This window comes from Trifolium pratense, linkage group LG2 (assembly GCF_020283565.1).
Source record: "Trifolium pratense cultivar HEN17-A07 linkage group LG2, ARS_RC_1.1, whole genome shotgun sequence".
NCBI lineage: Eukaryota > Viridiplantae > Streptophyta > Magnoliopsida > Fabales > Fabaceae > Trifolium > Trifolium pratense.
In genome coordinates, this window is record NC_060060.1 from 42826457 (window position 1) to 42843593 (window position 17137).

The following is a 17137-nucleotide window of genomic DNA, read 5'->3' on the forward strand; positions in this document are numbered from 1 at the left end:
ACCTAACTACATCTCTCAACCCTCTAATACAAGAGTACAAGAGAAAAACAAAAAAGTTAGATATAAGCTTAAAGTGCTACTGATTGGTGCAATTACATACAAAGAACTTAGGTCCATTATATAGCTTTGATTTCCCCCTTGCTTCACAATTCTAAGCGATGTGGGACTTCTTCAATATAATTTCTTTGACCTTTTTTTTCTTCTTCATTAGCAATATGGAACTTACATTGCAATCAACCCCAACAACTGTGACATTTCAAATAGGGAATAGAGACTGCATGGTGTGGTTGGGGGATCTTTCGAATGGCTATTCTGTTAAGTCAGCGTATAAAGTCTTAACGGGAGCCTGCAATCCGGGGAACCATCTAGTATATAAGAAGTTGTGGCACAAAGCCACAAACTGGCGTGGTTAAAAGTGCTGGTTTTTGGGTGGCAGGCGTTTCAGAATCGCATCCCATCAAAGGAAAATCTAAGTAAGAGAGGGATTGTGTACATACGGCGATTAACTGTGCAGTGGGGTGTGGTAGGGTAGAGACATCATCACATATCCTATTTGAATGTACTATTGCGTATGATGTTTGGTTGAACATTTGTAGATGGCTAGGGGTGAAATCAGTTATGCATAACGAGTGCACTACACACTTTAATGTGTTTACTGATGCATTGCAAAGAAAAAAGGGAACAAAAGCAGGACTGCGAACTATCTGGTTTGCATGTATTTGGAGCATTTGGAAAGGAATAATGCTTAATAGCACCAAGGTGGTGGTAACGAAACACGTGGACACGTGAAAATTTAGAAAATAACGTCGGTTATCTTCAATGCAAAAAACAATTGGATTGATTATTATGAGTCTCATTTCCTTCTTTTTGCTTGAAATTCTGCCTAAAGTTTAACAAACTCAACTTAATACTCAATATTTTGTGAGGACCATGATTAGCCATAGAAACCTTTGTTTGTTAAAACTTAGAAGTGAACATAAAAAGGAAATTAGCCATGACAGGTAAAAACATGGTGGTGGCTGCAAACAAGATTTACACCGACAGGATATGATGTAATATTACTATTTTGAAAGGGGATTAATGAAATAGTTGGAAATATAATATTTAGAACATAAAAAAACAAACAAGCTATGGCTTTGTAAGGATATTCAAGGCGCATTCGTATTTTTCGTCTTTCAAGCTTTCGTCCTATATAACAACTCTGTTTGGAAAGCTAGGAACGCTAATATTTTTTTAGGATAAAAAAAAAAACACTTCCGCTGCGGCGATCGCGGAAGAATCCAAAATACTATCATGGAATTGGCTAAGAGTAAAATAAAAAAACTTCAATTATGATAACAACTCCAGTTACATGTTTAGAATCAGTCAAGTAAAGGGTGGCACTATTTTAGTTATGCTTCAGAATTTTGTTCCATTGCAGGTCGTATCGAGAGTGGAAGCAGGGGTTTTATTTGAGTTTTTGAGTTTTCGATGCAGGTCCTTTTTGTGTTGCAGCACGGAGCGCAAGCTGCAGCTGGTGGAATTTTTTTTTCCTACCCCAACATTTAAAATTGAAAGGACAAATATGCTCTCATATATAAGGTAAAATCATAAAAAATAAAAAAAAAAATAAAAAAACATTTTCTGTCCATTTCAGAAAAAGTGTGCCGGTGTGAGAAAAAAAAAAAAAAAAAGTAAGTGTCAAAATGCATACCAACACACTTTCATATGAGTGCTTCTATATGTAACGTGTCTGGTTTGTTTATATTTACCGGACAACTTTAGCTAAATGTTCCGGTTTGTTGGTTTCCTTGTTTCTTCAACAACACCTCTGTTTCACAAAGTGCAACCATTTTAATTTTTACCTCTCCCTCAACGCCACTTATTCTCTCTTCCCCCAATCTCATCCGCCTCAATCCTTCACTCATAACAACAACAAGACCGTCTTCTCCCACCACGCCACCACCACCATCTTCCTCCAAGCACTGTCGTTCGGTGACCGTCCGGTGACGAAAGCATTGTGACGAAGCTCGCCACATAACTATCTCCCAACATTTCATGTTTGCGAAATACATTCCTTAGCCTTCGAATATGATTTCCATGATTCAAACATTAAAGCCAATCATCATGAAGAAAACAATAACTTTTCAAAACAAGCCCAACAATGGTGGTTGGAAACTTGGAACTTCCTTGATGCTCTTTCAAATATTTCTCAAAACACATCAAACTGATAGAAGTCATGACCATCTTCACCTATGTTTTTTGACAAATCAAACTACTAAAATATTTGACCCGAAAGAAGAACAAGAAGATGGTGGTGACGTGATAGTATCATAGATGAAAATTAAAATATGGACATGATACTAAAGAAGAAAAAACAGATGATGAAACGGAGGAGGAAGAAGTAGAAGTATAAGATGTTGTTTCATTTGAGAAGATGAAATGTAGTGACGTAGGAATGGAAAACTATGACAATGCAAAAGGTGCAACTTGCAAAGAAAGTTAATAAACCGGAATACTTGGAATAAGTGTTTCGGTATCTGTTTCTGGAAATTGAACAAAGAAAAAAAATGATATTGTAAAAAATATATTTTACATACCGGAACACTTTTGAAAAGTGTTCCGGTAAAATTAACATACCGGAAAAAAAAGCTTACCGGAACAGTATTTGATGTGGTGTATTACTTTTCAAATAAAGGGTAAAATGAGAATATTTTAAAATATGTTGGGGTAAAGGGATAAAAGTTGGGGTAGAAAAAAAAATTTCCTTTTCCCCACATAAAAAGGGAGCCCAAAACCCAATACTTTCAAACAGACTGTAATTTTTTTGATTAGATACCGAAGTGTTTGTTACAGTACTTCCATATAAGAACAATTTGTTCTTATTGTCTCCTTTATCTTTGGCCAATGCCATGCATAATATTAGGTGCGGCTTGTACACATGTGCGAGGTGTGCCGGCATCGGCCTCAAAATTTTGAGGTCCTATAATATTACTTATATATTAAAATATCAGATGTATATTAATAGATTAATTTTTAGGCGTTAAACTAATAGTTATATATTGTTAATGTTCATATAATATCATATGAGTATCAATAGATTAGTTATCTATACTCGTAAATATAGTTTTAGTCCATTTTAATCTTTGCATAAAATTTAACCTTAGATTAGGAGATTCCTTTTTGACGTTATATACAAAGATAATTATTTTGTATTTCTTATCCCATATTTGATTTAATGAAATTGGTTTAATATTGATAATCTATATGTTTACAAGAATAAAAATGATTTTTTTTATATTATACGCAATTTAAATCGACAGTTTTTTTCAAAAAAATATAAATTTTTTATATTAAGGGTTCATTTTTATATTTTGCACAAAGCCTCATAAAACCCGAAGACGCCGCCGATAATATTCTATGTTTTGTACGTACAAGCACAGGTTTTCCTTATCATATATCAATCTTAGTTACTGATGTTATGTAGTTAAATTTTAATTAGATAAGATGAGGATCCTTTTGAGCAAATCAAATTTTTTGGCAAGATCTGTCACCACATGCAAGACAACCAAAGAAAGATAGTTGAAGTATTTCAAAGGAATATTCGAAGCTGTCAACTAAAATGTTTTTCTTTGTATTGTAATATTATATGCATTTAAAATATTCAACGAGTTCAATCGTTGTCAATATTATTTGTATTATATATGTCATTTCTAAACTTTGAGTTTAGTTCATAAATGTGAGTTTATTCCTGTTTGTATTGGATGCTTATTGATTAATGAAATGAATTAAGTTTGTTTCGATAAAAAAGATATTTGATGGTTGTAGCATGATTCATCTCTAATGGTACAAAATTACTTTAAAAAGATTATTCTTGTATTTATTATTTTCAATATAATAATTGTATTTTATTTTGACTAGTGTTGTTATATTTTAAAATTTTCTAGTAATTGTATGATTAAAAGGTTATAGAGAATTTGTGGCGGTACAATGAACAACCTTCGGCAGTTATTCTAGCTGTTATTTATTTTTTTGTTGAACTTTATTTTAGCTTTTCTAAAACCACATTAGAATAAATAATCATGCAATTTTTAAAAACACTATTTTCAAATTAACGATTTTTAATAGAAGAGAGAGAAAGACATTGTTTATATGGTGTTTATATTTTTTCAACCATATTAATAAAAATCTATTTTAACATGTATAGTTTTCAACTTAAATGTTTTTTCAATATAAGTTTGTGGCAAAACCATTTTTATTTAATCTATAACAAATAAGTCCCATAAGTATGATTTCTTTGAAATTGACATGAGATTGCTTTCGTCGACAACCAATAAAAAACTCAAGTAAGAAAACCTGTATTTCACATTTTTTGTTTTTCGTTATATAATTATGCTAATATTTTAAAAATTGTTCCCTTAATCTGTTGTGTTTAAATCTCTTCAGATACCGCTATAAAATAATTATTAGTATCACTTTATTTAACAAAAAAAAATTCCCTTCACAAATTTATATAAAAGTGCTAATATTCTAAAAATGATAGTATTAAGAAAAACAAAATAAATAATATATTAAACAATAAAATAAGCAATCGAATTAAATTACAAAAATCATACATATTATACACTAATTACACTTGAGGTGCTAGTTCAGTTTGTAAGAACTTAGCCCTATAATCTAAAGGTGCCATGCTCGAATCTCGTCAGGACAGTTCTAAAATGGCTATTAGTTCTACCTTTTAGGTTTACAATAGAGTTGTGTATCGAATCCAAGATCTCATGCATACTACCCAAACCCCTATTAATAAATACTTACCTTCCCATATTTTTTTTTTGAAAAAAAAACAATCAAACAAAATGCACACTATAATTTTTGGTTTACAACCGAGAGCCAACTGCTTCACATATCCTTTCTTCTTTTGACCAATATATAACAAAATAGTCTATGATTATGGAAGCTTATTTGTTGCTAAAAATGCAATAGTACTAATCAATGATATCTCTTTATTTAGAGCAGTAATTGTAGGATCATTAATATTTGCCTTAGCCAAAGCAGTGTTACATGTGTTAGGACCATCACCAGCAACTTTGGCATCATAATTTGATGTCATTGAATCATCAACCAACTCACCTAATGCACTTTTGAATGATCCAACAACTCCATCATAATGAATTGTTGCACATTCTTGAATTGCTGGTGCAGGGTTTGTCTTTGCTAAATCCTTTAGGTAATTCTGAGCTTCAGTCGCCTTTTTTAGTCCGAACTTTAGGATGAGTTTGCATAGCTGAAGATCGTTTTTCGCGGAGGCAATTTCTGGATCGGCTTTCAAAACTTGAAGGCAACGAGCGCTGTCTTCCACGGTGGCTGCGCATAAACCTTCAAACAAAGAAGCTCCATATGCTTGTGAAATAAAGATCAAGGAAAGTGTGAAGAACAATGAAAGTTTTGATGGATTCATTTTTTTGAATTGTTGTGTAAATAGAAATTGAATTCAAGATCCCTTGGTATTGTGAGGGGTTTGATTCTTCACATTTATGGTTTCTTTATAGTCTTATTTAAAAATAGTAATTTTAAGCTAGTGGACATATTTTTAGTATATAATGATTGGGTTAGCTTTAATGAAGTCAAGTTTAGCTATTTTTAAATATTAACTTATTTTAATTTTAGCATCAAATTATTAAAGGTGTGAAACCAAGTTTTGTCATCTTTTAATTATTTTAGTAAGAAGTTTATGTCTCCACGTGAAAGCAATAATACTTCTAAATTAGTAATATTAAGAAACATATCAATTTTAGTAAACTACACCAAAACCCACCAATGCAAAACAAAAAACCCAATTTTTAATTAGACCATTTTGTGACATAAACAAAAACCCCTTCAAACCTTTTGTCACCAAAATTTCATATCCTAATTGTATCAATAGCATGCATGGATAAGAGAATTTTAACAAACCCTGAAAAAAATGTATGATGAGAACTTTTTCAGCACCACAATTGGTTATTTACCCAGAATAAAGTCATGTAATGATGATGCAAAAGGAAAGACTATATGGAAGAAGAAAAATTGGAAAAAAGGAAGATTATATGTAATAATTCAAAACAAAAAAAAAAAATGGAAAAATAAATAAATAAAAAAGACATTGTTTCTTGAACAAGCACATTTCTATATTTTCCATAAGAGCCAAGATTACCACAAATGGTCGAATAAGATTTTCTACTTAATGCCTCAATCAATTCAATTCACATTCCTATAAAGGTAATCTGATTAAGAAGTATTTCCTATTCAATCTTTTTGATATATAAGTAATCATATCACCTAAAGTTGATATGCTAAGCAAACATCAAATAAACTGCAATCATTGACGCGCAGTAACATAGCTTCTAGTTTCAGTTACATTAGAATTGGCAAGTACATCTGGCGCAATTTCCCAGCTTCCACTTCTTCTCCAACTTGAGTGCCTTTCTTCTGATCGAACTGTTGGAGCTCGACGATCTGAGCCCAAAACTGAATCACCTTCAGATGCATTATTGTAAGGTCCATTGCTCCCTCTGCTCCGAATATCTTCATCAATTTCGTCAATATTCCGGCGCTGTGATATTTTTAATAGGTCTTCACCTATGTCTAGATCATCTTCAACCTTAGAACGAGGATCTCCTACCAAATCTTGTTCAGGTTCCCGGGTAACGACCCGAGGAGGTGGCCTCTGTACCTCTTCTTCTTGAACAAGAGCCCGAAAATTGTTCCTTGAAGGTTTCACTTCTGTGCAAAATACTTCCAGAAAATTATTTAAACAACCCCGATGGTAAACATTCGTTCTGTTATCTGCTCTGTATCGAAAGTTTTCATAAGTGGTCTGCAATGTAAAACAAGGATAAAATAAATCACCTAGATAATGAAGATATTCTTCAAACACAAGATCATTTAAGAATCAAATCAAATTTACAGAAAACCAAATCAGTATTGTCATACAAGGTATGTAGCTGCAGAACATGCCTTTTCTATAAAATTTGGTCATTCAAGACAAATCTGGACACAAATGAATTATATTGCATCGGTAACAGTAAGGGAATGTCATCCCAACTATGTATCTTCGGAGTTCCGATTGAGAAGAAAATACAGAAGAACCACCATAAAGTACCATTTATTTGGATGAAAGGAAATCTATAACGAAGGAAAAATATGTTTAATGCATTAAATTTCTTCTCAAACTCCAACTTAGAGCATAATTGTTTAGGATCAGCCTTCATCATTTTGTCCATGTCCACCTCACTACTACTCTCTTTGCATCATAAGATTTATTTTAAACAGTGGTTTCAAGGGCTAATGCTACGGTGGATCACCTTCATAAGTGGTCCACCATGGACAAGTGATCTACCGAATATGAATTTTACAAAATTCACTGTTGGATTGAAAGTTTATATCGTATAGATCATCCATAATTTTTTTAAAATTTTTTGAAAATCATTTGATATGTTATTGAGACCCATCAAGATTTACGTTATTTAATAAACCGTTAATCTTGATGTGTCTCAATAATATATCAAATGATTTTCAATTTTTCTAAATTTTTTTATGGATGATCTATATGATATAAAATTTCAATCCAACAGTGGATTTTGTAAAATTCGTATTCGTTATAATGTTATTCATGACTGGTCCACCATAGACCACTTGATGAAGTGACATTAGAATTTACCATCATTTTAGGGAAATTCTACTAATGTCTTTTATTTCAATGCAACGTTCTAGTTATGTAAGTAAAATGAACAATGAGATAAGCATTATATTCTGGATTCAGAAATGTAAAAGAAATCAACCGACCTGGTTTGTGCCAATAAGGTACAAATGAAAGCCAGTTAGTCCACCAACAAACCACAAAGAGATGAAACAATATGCCATTAGGACAACAGATGCAGGGGATTCTTTCATTGCCTTCCACACTGTCCCATGATTATCATCCATCAAAACCTTGATGTAATAAGCTGAGAACGAAAACACATATATGCATAGAAGGGTTGCCGAAGAAACAAACATAAAGAAGTAACGATAGTTCCTCTGCATATTGCGAAAACCAAAAATAAATAAATAAATAAATATTTAAGTAACAAGAAAGCAATCATGTAATGAGCCAAGAATATGATTACGGAATAAACGGGTAAAATAAAATCAAAAACATTGTGGAAAACAGTTATCATACCAGTCCAATACATTGGCCAACCCAAGGGCAATGATGATCAAAACGTTCAACACAATTGTTGCAAATGGAGCAATGTGAGCAACGAGGAGGACGATATAACATACAGGTATCACAATACTTCACTCTTACAGGAAGGCCATTGACCATTACTTCCTTTGTTCGAGGGAACTGAAGGCTTGGTGTTTGACGTCCCCCAATATCAATTGAAACGGACGAGTCATAACGGAACTCTTCTTCTGGTGGATGTAAATTCCTCGGTATAATGCCCGGATCGCGTGCAGAAGTGAGAAAGAGAAGTATCAGCACCTATAAACAAAAAAAAAAAAAAACACAACATGGGATTAAATTGCATCCAGTTCAAAGAAATCAATCTCAAAGAGTTTTTACTAAGAATGTAGGTTAACCAAAACATATCCAAACCTTGCTCAAGTAAATTTGAAAACACAGAAAAGAAAATGGTACTAATAGATGCAACGTTTTTTTTGCTATGTTACTGATTTGGGATAAGATTGCATGCATCTGACACACTATGCCACTGCTGTTTCCAGATCAATCTATGCAATCTAGATAATACTTTTCTTCTTTCTTAGCTAATAAATCAACTAATTAAACTAACGTTCCACTTTTATAATCAAAATGTTCACTTGGTGGTATAACAAGTAAATGTTGATGGAAAGATCACTGGGATTTAAGAAAGAGTAACTTGGATTTATCCTTGGTTCGTTAAATCCTATCATTCCTTGCATTTTTTGTGGTTCTTATTATAAGAAAAGTATTCAAATTTAGTACTTGTGTTGGAAAGAATAACAAGGGATTGCAAGCACGGCCATGTAGTGAATCTCAACCTGTGAGCATTAGATCTGCCTGCTTCTGAATGAAATATCCCTCTGTTTTCTTCAACATCTATTTAATCCTGATTTCAAAATTCACTATAGTACACACAATAATACAGAACACCAAGTACTAGTCTAAATATTTTCAAATTCAGATAATACAGAACACCAAGTACTAGTCTAAATATTTTCACATTCACCACTAAATGCATATATAATGTGACTAAATTTCATTATTCAAAGCCATCCTTCTCCTTTACCAATTGAGGGCGCTATTTAAAAACTTTCAAAGAATAACCAAAATAACAACAAAAAACCACCACCTAACAAACTTCCACTAACAAACTCGTAACTACTCTAATTAACATAAATTCTATATCCTAATATGTATGTTAGAACATTAGCCTTTATGATAAAATGTATTGCTAAATATATTTACGTCAGTTAGATTAGAATAACCAATTACTGATTATTGAGCAAGTGACTGGTGATTGGTAGCTGAGATGAGATTACTATTTAATTGATTGTAAATAAATCAATAAAAAGCAATAATTCAGTACAGCCTAACAATCTCTCTCATTTATTCTCTCTTTCAACATCATTTCAAAATGGTATTGTTCTCCATGGCCAAATCCAATTTTTTATGCCGAAGAGTCTCTGGAACTCCTTTGATTAGTGTTTTAACTGTTTTAGTTTATAGTTGCTGTCTTCACTTCTTAAGCACCAATTATGGACAAAGTCAGCAATTTATTCTCCTTTTAAATCCTTAGTTGACTCCTCATTGTGTATCAAACTGGCACGTTTGCATGGGATATTTGGTCTTAACAGTTGCAGAAGCTATGAAGCATGGACACCTATGATTAGGCGTGTCGCGGTGTCTGACACATGTCGGTGTCCGACACTCATACGACACGTGTCGGATAGTGTAGATCGTTGTTAAAAAAACTAAATTTTTTTGGACAAGTGTCCAACAAAAAAATGTTTTTTCTTTGCTTATACTCTCCTTATGCACATATCTGACATATCTAAAAGAGTTAAGGATGTGTCGAAACGACAGTATTGATCAATGAGGGATTGAAGACATTACATTTTGATTACAATATTTTTATAGTAGATGGATAAATAAAGGTAAAATATCATCATATCTTGTTTTAAAACCTTTTTTAAGAAATAACTTGCTTAACCTAGATTTACATTTGTATATTTTGATTCTCAATTTATATCTTTTATAAGTATGTAGCGGTGTCGGTGTCCTATATTTTTTACATAAGCGGTGTCCGTGTCGTGTCGCGTTGTCCGTGTCAGAGTCCGTGCTTCATAGTGCAGAAGTTCCTTCTCTACAAGTAATATTGTGTTTCGGTGTTCACTGTTTGTGATATGAGAAAACCCTAATTCCTCCAGATGTGCCTTCTCCCACCCAAAGTGTTATCATCCGCATTGTTGTATTTTTCTTTCGCAGATGTGGTGTTTAGCATCTTGACAGTGGAAACTATTTTCTAAGACCTTAAGCTTCCTAGTTAGTTCTTAGTTTCCTAACTCTATCAGTGCCTAAGAGACCAGCCATCAAGCACTTCAAATCATCCGAGCCTCCGAAAGGACCCTGTCTTGTGTGACTTGGCCAACACTAGGTCATGTGACCAACCATTTTAGGCAGAAACTTCTATAGATAAGGTCACCCATATTCCACGATTCCAAGGGCCGGTTTGTACGTGGAACAACATCTTATTATTGGTGGAGCTACACAACTGTTTAGACATATGATCACCTTATATTTTTCTGATTTTGCTTGTATATGGCCTATTTGGTCATTCCCAAGAGTTATTGAGGTCTTGGGTATGGTTGGAACGGTTTATTTGTAACAACCGGATCTTAATAGTTTTCGCTAGAGAGGACATGTAGAATATCAATCTTAAGAGTAGAACCTTTCAATTATTGTCTAACCCTTTATTTTTGAAAAATAAAATTTCATGAGATGGAGATGGTCAACACTTCATTATATGTGTCAAGGGTTTGCTAGAGATGGCCAACCCTAGTCACATTGAAGTGTTGTTCGCTACCTCATATAAGGGATGCTCGTGCAAAGTTCACACAAATACCTTGTAAGGTGGAAGGACATATAATGCCCAAGCCCGTAATAATAGGGGAACCAAAGGTTTGGTCATGGCGGTTTTGATACCATGAACAAATAGATTTTAGGAATTATTTCTTTTTTAATAAACAATGAAAATTATAAAGGCTGAAATTACCCTAATCATAGGAGAAAGAATGAAAAAACGAGGTAATTAATCCAAGATTACAATGGCAAAAAAATCAGGGCGTAATCAGAATTAGAAATTACAAACAATTTACAACTAACCACATTAAATGCTAACAAATATAAACACTTAAGTTATAACATTAACATATATGTTTCAGGTAACCGTGATTATTAAAACATCAAATGACAAAGAAATAAAAAACTTCAGAGGACTTACATAAATATTGAAGAGAACTGCCACCACCAAAATAGCATATCCTGCATTATATGAGGAAAACTCATGCCGAAGATGCCTTGCTACAAATATACAAAAGATGACAACTGGAGCTATGACCAGCAATAAACTGAAAAGCAATGACTTAGCGTCAGGCCCAAATATCAACCTTCCTCCAAATAGGAATTTCTGCATAAGATTATAAGAAGTTTTAAATGAAATAAGACTTTTATATATGACAGATAATAGTTCATTAAAAAGTAACTCTTCTTAATCAGCCAGAAAACACAACCATATCGTTACAGGAAGATAACATGAGAAATAAGTTTTTGTTGAAATCAAAGGGAAAGTATAGAGAGAATAGAGATTCATAATAAGAAACTATTAGATTCATATGGTTTATCACGATATGTGAGAGAACATTAACCAGAAGATCATATTTACATAAATAATTAGGTCATATGATAGCAAAGTATTACAAGTTCTAGCCCAAACCAATAAAAGAATAAATTTACTAACCTCAATAAAATAAGATAGCAAACAAGCAAACATAATAAATCAAATTTGTTTACAATGCGAACATTGCTTGCATAATTAGATAAATAATTAGCTCCACGATATACTATGAAGAACCGACACTGACACATCGATACCAGTAATGATTTGTGAAAATGAATGAATTGAATGTAATGACATGTGTCGGCGTCAGAGACTGACTCGTGTCGAACACGGACATATCTTCGATCAGAAGTGTCGGTGCTACAGAGACGATATGTTCTGAAGATCTTTCAACATACTTAAAAAGTATTCCTAGATATTTGTTGATATTCTAACACTTTTCAGTTTTCCACAAAAGCCGAAAAATATTAATATTTTCCATTTAATATTACATTACTGTCAAATAACCGATTATCCCAAAAGCTTAAGCTGTTAGGATAGAGCCACATCAATAGTTTTATATTATTTCTAACACGCCCCCTCACGCAAGAGCCCACCACTTGGACTTGCGTGGATAATGCATAGGCCCACCTACCATATGCTTAAATTCCACGTTTTAATTAGAAAGTGAGGGGAGCGGGGATCGAACTCTAGACCACTTAGTCATAGAGGCTTTGATACCATGTCAAATAACCGATTATCCCAAAAGCTTAAATTGTTAGGATAGAGTCACATCAATGGTTTTATATTATTTCTAACAATTACTAAGTGATAACTTATGTTTGTTTCTTCATAAAAGTTATTAATACAAAGAGAGTACAACCGGCGGTTGATAAAGAACCCTCTCTTTACCTAAACAGAAACGACAGAATGAGCTGAACTGACTTATAAATGTAGTATAAAGTTTAGTCTCTTAACATATAAGTAAAAGAAGTTAGCTTGAAGCAATCATGACCCAGTCCCACAGAGAAACCCTGAACACAATACTCTCCATGACAATTGCAAAGGGGGAGAGAAATATATCATTGAAAATATGGACATTTCTCTCTAATCAAATCCACAAGATAGCACAGAATGCACATTGCCTTAAAATATTAAGCTGATTGTTTGATGAACAACCTCCAAATCATGTAAACGGACAATTTCTCCTAGGGGAGAGCATAACCAATGTTTAGGCCAACAACCCAAAATAGCCTTCTATAAGGTAGCTGGGCTACAACACAAAATGACCGGGCCATTGACTATGCATAACAATCACATGGCGGGTAAGAAATGCTGAGTGTAGGGATGGAAATGGGTGCCCATGGGTGCGGGTTTGATACTACCCAAACCCACATCCGAAATCACCACCCAAACCCAAACCCGCAACAAGAACACACATAATTAATTATCAGCTCAAATCCGACCCGAATTCTATTTGATAAAATCCAAAACGTAGCATACTTTGGTAATATAGTTCGCAAATGTCAAAATAGTAATAACATAGTTTGCAAATGACAATACAATAATAACATAGTTTGGTAACATAGTCTTCAAAATAGGGGTAATTATGTAATTTAATATATATTCGGGTGGGTGTTCGGATTTTGGGTGTGGGTTTGATACTACCCAAACCCACACCCATATATTCGAGTGTCACCCAAACCCAAACCCAGTCAACTCGGGTTTCGCACGTTGACTTGGGTTCGGGTTTGGGTTTTCCTGCCATCTGAGTGAACCAATTGACTCTTAATTCTGCAGCATATCATTTCTAGTAGTCCTATGCAGCACCACAGTCCCATCAAATCATTTTTCCACCTACTTTATTATAAAATTGAATATTCTCTGTAAATAGCCTTTACAGTTTGACATGCAGCAATAGCAATTACAGAGAATATTCAATTTTATAGAATCAGTCAAAAATGACAGAAAAAGCTGTCAAAAGAAAAGGATCAATGAACTGAGACTACCAAGCAGAAGCTGAATGGGAGAAATAATAGAGCAGGCTTTATCAATTATGTTGGTGAGAGATGGAAAGGGGAAGTTGATTCTGACACCACTGGTGAGACAAAGAAGCCATCATCAACTTGTTCTGCCTTTCCATATAAAAAAACTTGACGGTTTACACGACTTTTTGTTCCACAGAGTCATTCAAGGGAGATATTCAAACAATGAGAATTCTACATATTCTCTCTCATGGAAAAGGATGTCTAGAACACAAGGGAGACATTCAAACAATGAGAATTCAATGAAAGGACAGTAAATTTAAGACCTATTCTGGCAGATGAAGCAAGGAGAAAGATAAGCATGAATTCCTGCATGGAGATAGCAACCTTTGCAATGACCCAGGAAATTCACCAAGTTTCAAATAAGAGTGAGAGTGCTAAGGAGACAGCATGTGCAACAAGAAAGCAATAAAATGAAGGAGTATCCAAGTTACTTGCATTAGCGGAAGATTTTTCCGGCTGTCTCCCCTTATCTTCCATAAGTTAGGCTGTCAGATTGGGACGCCAATGAGTTAAGAGAAAAGAGTATGCAAGGGAAAATTGCATTGTTCATAATATTCCATATTTTGTCTTAATTCAGGAACTAAACTTCAACAATTAAATATTTTCTTTTTGGAAAAATTTATATTATATTAAAGATATCAATAACATAAGTCAATATAGTAAGTCAGTCAAAAGCATATCATGACACATAAATTACATTACCTATCATGAGCCATGATATTTATTATTTCTCGAGTAAGCAAAAATTAACATGAACCTTTACCATAATTAGCCTACAGCTTCGATCTAACAATATTGCTTCACGCCACAATGCCACACTAGAGCACATAATGACATACAGACACAAAAAACAGCTACAGAAGACAAAATTTCAATCCATCAAATCAACACATCCAATTCCCTATTAAAAATAACTACATAGAAGATTAGTAAACCCAGCTGCAGCCAAGACAAAATACAGATATAGTGTAAAATGGTAGACGAAACTACTCATTCAAAGTTGCCAAATTTCCAAAGCAAATAACCCCCTTCGTCTCGTTAATAATTATCATATAAGCACAGTGCATATAGATACAACTAATAAAAAATTAAAGATATATTAAATAATGATGATGATAATAATAATAATAATAATAAGGTAGTTTCTAATATTCAATTTTCAGTGCATTGAATGCACAATTTTCCATAAAAACTTAGTATTATATACTATGTCTTAGGGAACTCATTAGTATTTCCCTAATAGGGTCAATAATAAAGACATGAAATCCTGCATTCATGTTATTCTGAGATTACTTTAGTTTTTTATCGTTTGTGTCTATAAAAACAGAACACAACTGCTCTGTACCAAGAATTGCTTACTCATCAATCCCACCTGAAACAAACAAAAAACTACATAGTTGATAATAGACCAGACACATCTTCTGTCTATTTCTCATAACTGATAAGGGATATGGTAAAATGTCAAATTGTGACATTAAATTATATTTTTAAGGGACTCCTCCACTGAACCACAATCAAAGCTCTATTAATTACTGAAACGAAAAAAGTCAAGCTTCGTCTCACAAACAAAAACAACCCTTACAAATGATAGACGAAAAACCTTCTCAATTTTTCAACCACACTCCACCACCAATACACAAAAACTCAAACAAAACCCAGTTGCTAAAACTTTGAAACAACACTCCAAAGTTAAACTATTACCTCACATGACACTCACTTTCAACTTTTAAGCAATAACAAAAACAGCATTACAAATTTAACACTTATGTAGCATCAACACTTCAAATTGAAGATGTGTCTGGTGTCCAACCCCAACCCATGTGGTTACATTCAATCAATTCCATTTTCTAAAATTATCACTGGTGTCTACGTGCTTGTGTCGTGCCTGGGTCTCCGTCAGTGGTTCAAAGTTCAAAACACATGCAACTATTAACCCCATTCAAAACTTTAGCACCAACACTTCAAGTTGAAGATGTATCTGGTGTTCTACACCTCTCCATTTGGTTACATTCAATTCAATCAATTCTACTTTCTAAAATTATCACCGGTATCTACGTGCTTGGTGGTGCTCGGGTCTGCATTGTGGTTCAAAGTTAAAAACACACTAACAACTACTATAATTATTAATAACCCCATTCAAAACTTAATAATTATTCATAACCCCGTTTAAAACTGAAGTAGCACCAACACTTCAAATTGAACACGTGTCCGGTGTTCTAAACCAACCCATTTTGTTACATTCAATCAAATTATCACCGGCGGTGTCTATGTCTGTGGGTCCCACTTCAAAACAAACAACTATTAAAACTAAACCCCATCAAAATCAAAATTTATCAACAAATCACACTTTCCTCAACTAACACAAAAAATGTAAACCATATCAACAACACAATTATCAATTATCAATTATCAAGCATTAAAAGCTAAATTCCTAAACAAGCAAAAAAATTAAAACAAAGAAAAGTAAGAAAAAAAGAAAGAACATTACATTACTTCCTTTCCATGCTTCATAAACGCGTTTGGCAGCCATGAAAGAAGCTTTGACACAAAAACTCCTTCTCAAACCATTCAACTTCTTCTTCTCATTACACCAACGCGCTTTTTCAAAACACTACAATTAACCACACGAAACTTAAAAATCACTTCGATTCAACGATTTCACAGGTCAAAATCGGAAACTTCACTGTAGAAGAAAACGACGATTTGGGGTTTTCGCTTAAAATGTGATTGGACAGAGAGAGAGAGAGAGAGAGAGAGATTGCGTGAGATTTAAACGATGGAGATTGATGAGTTTGAAATTTGGTAAATAAATAAATGAGAAAAAAACAAAAAAAGTGTTGAAAGAAGAAATTTTGTTATTTATTTGACCTGAATCAAAACCTGAACCCTCTTTTCTTCCAGTGCAATTCTGAAAGAGGAAAAAAGAAGAAAGCGTTACCCTATTTTATTTTATTTTATTTTAATTTAATAATATTCTTACAATTTATATTTTTATAAATTTATATTTTTAAGGAAAATTATCTTTTAAGGGATATTCGTTTTTAGAGAAATGATAGTATCTTAAGAGCTTTAAATGATAAGTTGCTACAATGGAAAAAAAATGATAAGTTGTTAACAAAAATGTGTGAAATTAATATATTAAAATTAAAATATTTAATTTTTCAAATAAATGATTTCTTTAAATAAATTTTTCTAATATTCTTGAGCTTAACTCGATTGAAAGAGATATTA

At 33.2% G+C, this 17137-nt stretch overlaps 2 protein-coding genes across 2 annotated transcripts; both read right to left on the reverse strand.

Moving 5' to 3' along the window:
* Positions 1-4524: 4524 nt before the first annotated feature.
* On the reverse strand, positions 4525-5559 carry LOC123909122. Its single transcript, XM_045959893.1, has one exon. The coding sequence runs from the start codon at positions 5435-5437 to the stop codon at positions 4928-4930; it is 510 nt and encodes a 169-aa protein (XP_045815849.1). The 5' UTR covers positions 5438-5559; the 3' UTR covers positions 4525-4927.
* A 562-nt stretch (positions 5560-6121) lies between these two features.
* Positions 6122-16841, reverse strand: LOC123909129 (protein S-acyltransferase 8-like). The gene is made up of 5 exons (XM_045959900.1): positions 16395-16841; positions 11484-11669; positions 8177-8482; positions 7801-8034; positions 6122-6832 (listed from the first exon to the last, which is right to left on the reverse strand). Exons 1-5 carry the CDS (start codon positions 16434-16436, stop codon positions 6335-6337), a joined length of 1266 nt encoding a protein of 421 aa, XP_045815856.1. The 5' UTR covers positions 16437-16841; the 3' UTR covers positions 6122-6334.
* Positions 16842-17137: the final 296 nt, after the last annotated feature.

Excerpts from the sequence above, each read along its gene's own strand:
- LOC123909122 (XM_045959893.1), bottom strand. The coding sequence starts at position 5,437 with ATGAATCCATCAAAACTTTCATTGTTCTTCACACTTTCCTTGATCTTT.
- LOC123909129 (XM_045959900.1), bottom strand. The coding sequence starts at position 16,436 with ATGGCTGCCAAACGCGTTTATGAAGCATGGAAAGGAAGTAAT. Across the intron at positions 8,483-11,483 it reads CAGTTCTCTTCAATATTTAT|GTGCTGATACTTCTCTTTCT; the intron begins GTAAGTCCTCTG and ends TTTTGTTTATAG. Across the intron at positions 8,035-8,176 it reads TTGGCCAATGTATTGGACTG|AGGAACTATCGTTACTTCTT; the intron begins GTATGATAACTG and ends CGCAATATGCAG.